The 5,035-nt window shown below is 38.4% G+C and overlaps 1 protein-coding gene across 4 annotated transcripts in view; it reads left to right on the forward strand.

The window, feature by feature from the left end:
- The window catches only part of LOC122560075 (beta-1,4-galactosyltransferase 5-like), a 98,739-nt gene that overhangs the window by 72,867 nt on the left and 20,837 nt on the right, over nt 1–5,035 (forward strand). For all 4 annotated transcript variants that reach the window (XM_043710289.1, XM_043710287.1, XM_043710288.1 and 1 more), the window contains exon 5: nt 1,820–1,936. In XM_043710289.1, the coding sequence (XP_043566224.1) occupies nt 1,820–1,936 (117 nt within the window). The remainder of the gene's footprint in view (nt 1–1,819; nt 1,937–5,035) is intronic.

The following is a 5,035-nucleotide window of genomic DNA, read 5'->3' on the forward strand; positions in this document are numbered from 1 at the left end:
TAGACAAAGTCTTTTCCCTGGGATCGGGGAATCCAGAACAAGAGGGCATAGGTTTAGGGTGAGAAGAGAAAGCTATAAAAGAGACCTACGGGGCAACGTGTTCACGCAGAGGGTGGTACGTGTATGGAATGAGCTGCCAGAGGAAGTGGTGGAAGCTGGTACAATTGCAGCATTTAAGAGGCATTTGGATGGGTATATGAATAGGAAGGGTTTGGAGGGATATGGGCCGGGTGCTGGCAGGTGGGACTAGATTGGTTTGGGATATTTGGTCGGTGTGGACAGGTTGGACTGAAGGGTCTGTTTCCATGATGTACATCTCTATGACTCTATGACTTGTCACAAATTCTTCCCCTTCATTTTCCTTCATGTCAACATTATCCAAATTGATATTTAGGTAATGAATGCTTCCCAATATCAATATTTTATAGTTGTTATGCATCACTGATTTCTCTGAAGATTTGCTCTTCAATTTCTCGACTTCCTCAGGGCATTCTGTTCTTTGGGGATGTCATGGTACTGTACCAATCAGAAGTATTGCAATTTTATTGCATTCCCTGTTTGTATCACTTTATTCACCACTTATTTTTGCTTTTTGTGTACTCTGTGAACCTATCTGCATATTGCTTCGAGCCCTTCCTAGGCTCCTCAGTGAGGTACAAGGTTCTTTTCTAGTACAAACCAACTATCTCACTCATGGGCATCTTTTAATCCACTTTTACTTCTGTATTCTGGAACCCACCTCCTCTTGCCAGTTATTTCAGTAGTGAACCTTTCCACGGACATTGAACCTCAACAGGACCGCGACTGTTGAACCTCAAAGGATCTGGCCTTTTTGAGCAGGTGTCCCTTGCCGCAGATCTCATCTTAATGTTCCAAGAATTTGAAGCTCGTCTCCCCCATCTCTCTCACCCATTTCCCCATACCATGTCTCGAGTTGTACTACGATCTTCCGATCTTCCCGTATCTTTCTATTTCTGCCTTTCGTTCATGAATTGAAATTGCAATTCAACCAGAGATCTCTACCTTTTTTGAGGTCCTACTTTTAACTTGCTCAGTAACTTCTTTAAAGTTTGAGCAATGGATGTTAGTGCCCTTCACACCCCTCAAAAAATAAAAACTGTATTAATGTATGACTTAATTTGACTCAATCCTCCCTTTCCCTAATAGTATAATCAGCACTCTTCTCCATGATGTTCCTTACCCTGATTCAAGAGAGGCAATATACAATGTGGGTCATACCATGACAGTTACAAAAATTCTGTTTCTTCTACTAACTGTGGAATTTCTACACTTTGCTGTTTTCCTCCTGTGTTCAATCCCTGGTTGTCACTGCTAGTAGTATCCAATGTCGATTACTGTGTTGAGAGTGGCACACACCCCGAATACTCCTGCACTTTCTGCTTTTTAATTGCGTCTCTTTGTCGAGAAGAAAGTGAGGTCTGCAGATGCTGGAGATCAAAGTTGAAACTTTATTGCTGGAACAGCACAGCAGGTCAGGCAGCATCCAGGGAACAGGAGATTCGACGTTTCGGGCACAGGCCCTTCAAACGTCGAATCTCCTGTTCCCTGGATGCTGCCTGACCTGCTGTGCTGTTCCAGCAATAAAGTTTCTCTTTGTCACCAATCAACTGTTCAGAACTCTGTGGTGTGGTCACGTCATGGAATATGTAATGTAGGAAACACTGACTCTCTCTCTGATGCTATGCAGCATTGATAGTAGCTAATTTTTGGAATGCTTGAACATTTTGAACATGTCTCCAGAGTTTTGCCCCTCAAATCTGATATGGCAGATGACCTGATCTGAGTGTTGTGATTTCAGGTGGCAATTTTGATCCCATTCCGCAATCGTCACGAGCATCTCCCAATCCTGTTGAAACACCTCATTCCAATGCTACAACGCCAACGTTTGGAGTTTGCGTTTTATGTTATTGAACAGGTGAGTGATGCAAATAGGCCAAAACTTCGTTTTCAGGTTCATGCCCTCCATGTAACGTAAATTTAACTTTCCACTACTTAGCAATATGGATATGACATGTTATAACTAATTCCATTGCTGCTATTAAAATGACTACTGTAAGTTAAAGGCACTTTTTACAGCCAACAGCACTATTTAATGTGAGTGGCAAGTGAAAATCATTGCTGTGGTAGCATTATTATTAAAAAATTCACTAACTCAGTGTTTAGGCTCATTAATGATTAAAGAGGTATTTGTAAAAGTAAAGACAATAATTGTAAATAATTAAGATTGCTTAATTAAAAACTGAACGGTATTGATTAGGCAGCAAGGTACCATCATGCTATTCAGAAACTTTCTTTGGTTATAGCTTCTGCAAATGCTTAGCCTATTTTAAAACAAAGTTGAGTCTGCCGAACAGATGCATGCTGCCTTTTTCTAATGGCGCTGCTGTACAAATGTCATATTTTCCAAATGCTTTTCAGTATTCTTGTCAGAAAAGTTAGATTTGTTTTCAGGTTGGTAACATTCTATGCCAGCCTAAACTTTGCACTCTATGAACACAAACTCTAAAGTAAGCACATAAAGAATGGAATTAGAAAGTATATTTATCCATCACTTATTTATGAATACCTTTCATAACCTGCACTAAAACAATTTACTAACTTAAAGCACTTTGCATATAGATGCTATTTTTGACTTATTGTGTTATGCATTTCCTAGCATTTTGAATTGTCAAAATCTTGTGGATGTAACTAATAGTCATGTTGTCATATGTGTGTAAATGGTTTGAACTGGGTTACGATGATAGAAAAATCAACAACGTAGTTGGTCAGACTAAATTTAAAATGACTAGGAGGAAGTGAACCGAGTAATAAATTGTGCAGCTAAAATGCAATGCAAAGAAGTAAGAGATTATCTATTTCCAATGGATGATAGACCTAGTTATATATTTCACGGAGCAGGTATAAAAGGGTACAGACAAAGCTTTAAATGGACAATATTTGGGTTGCAAAACTTTACAAAATATTGCAGAAAGTACAAAATCCAAGATGTATTAAAGCAAGATAAATAATAGATTTGGATGCACTTGGAGTACCATTATCAATTCTGCTGGCATTACTTTTGAAAATGTTAATACCTCAAGAGGACATGTAAGAGATTCGCAATAATTGTATTAGCAATAAAGAGTCCTTAATTATATACAATATAAGCAAGATGTATATTTATCAGAAACAAGACAATATGATAATTACTTCCTTTTTATTGGGTATACAATTTCCACCAACTGGTGAATTAGCAATTCAAGAGCAAAAATTTTGAGAGTATTACCAAAAGTATGAGGGAGAGTAGTGAAGTATATTAACTTTTCCTAAGGATAGGAACACTGCAGAAGTGTATTGGAATGGGACCAAATGCATATCGTCATCAGGTACTTCACTGGTTAGGATAAAGGCCCTGCCTTAATGTATAGGGTTTATAAAAAAAAATTATAAATCGGAGGAGCTTAGAGTAATTAAAAATTGAAGTAGTAAATACTTGACTTCCTGTGAAAACTAAAGAAGAGCGATACATAACAAAGTGGGTGTGATGCACAGCCTGATGGACTGGATCTCTAATTTTAAGAGTGTGCCAACTTCCAACACTAGTGGGTTGAGTCAGATTTCTGATCCATTTTGAAGGAGAAAGCACACCCTGTAGTTTGTCTGGAATGTAGCATTTGATCTTGCCTGCTGCAGTGTCATTCTATAATGGGAGAGTTTGATCTGATTGCCAGTTAGTCTTGCTATGATTGTAACATGTCTGAGGAACATGCGACTTGTGAAAATAGTGTTAGAGTAAACTCAAGGTAAATCCACAGTGAGCTTTTGGCAGAAAAAACTTTGTATTAGTTGGTTAGCTATTTTTGTCTTGTTTCTTCCTTCTCTGTAAATATATATTTTTAAAAGCCCAAATGAAGGGACCAATACATGTTGTTCTTAATATGAAGGAAACTGGGGCAGTATGGTTGCATCCGTTGTGGTGAGTAGTCCTTTGGCTTGAGCATGTGCTGCAAGGCCTTGCTTCATCTGCCTGACTGACCACAGGACATCCAGTGTGTGGGATGAGGGTGGTGAAAAAACACTTTCTACTTGTCTAAAAGGCAGAATTGAGTTGAGCCCTTTTTGGTAGAAGACCTTTTATTGAAAGGAGTATTTCCTGTACTCTGAAAGTTAACACATTGTTGGTGATCAACCACCAGAATAGGCACCTGGTTAGAGCAGGCAGCAAGTGCCTTCAAGCTCAGGAGGTCAATGCACTTTGGTAGGGGGGGAAAAAAATATTTGTGTTTATATCACATTTTTCATCACCTATGGACTGAATGCTTTATAGCCAATAAAGTGCAGGTCAAGTCCAGTCATTGCTGTACTTCAGGGAACTCAACAAGCAATTTTCAGCAGTAAACTCCACAAGAAGCAATGTGCTGATGACCAGATAATCTGTTCCTGTTGTGACATTGAGGGATAAAAATTGGTATGGACATTAAGGCTACTCTTTCAAGTCATGCTATATGGTCGTTTACATCTATCTAAGCAAGCTGATGCCATCTTTTTCTCCAGTTGGCTGCCCAATGTCCAAATATGCGCCCACACAAGGATTGATATTCTTTGCAAGCCACACACTAAAGTCTAAAGAACATGAAAAGAATTGCATGAATGTATGGCCATAAGATACAGGAGTGCAGGAAACTTAAATGGTTTTACATTTTTGCAGCCTAAAATTCAATAATAAAAAAAAAGGATTACATAGCTGAAGTTGGTTTTTTTGAAAAGTAGCACTATATTCATCGGAAATTGCTATGGATTTAAGTCTAGCTTTGAAACGCAGCCTTGCATATAGGACATAGAACATAGAAGAATACAGTTACATTTTTGCAGCCTAAAATTCAATAATAAAAAAAAAGGATTACATAGCTGAAGTTGGTTTTTTTGAAAAGTAGCACTATATTCATCGGAAATTGCTATGGATTTAAGTCTAGCTTTGAAACGCAGCCTTGCATATAGGACATAGAACATAGAAGAATACAGCGCAGTACAGGCC

The sequence above is a fragment of the Chiloscyllium plagiosum genome, chromosome 20, assembly GCF_004010195.1.
Source record: "Chiloscyllium plagiosum isolate BGI_BamShark_2017 chromosome 20, ASM401019v2, whole genome shotgun sequence".
Lineage (NCBI taxonomy): Eukaryota > Metazoa > Chordata > Chondrichthyes > Orectolobiformes > Hemiscylliidae > Chiloscyllium > Chiloscyllium plagiosum.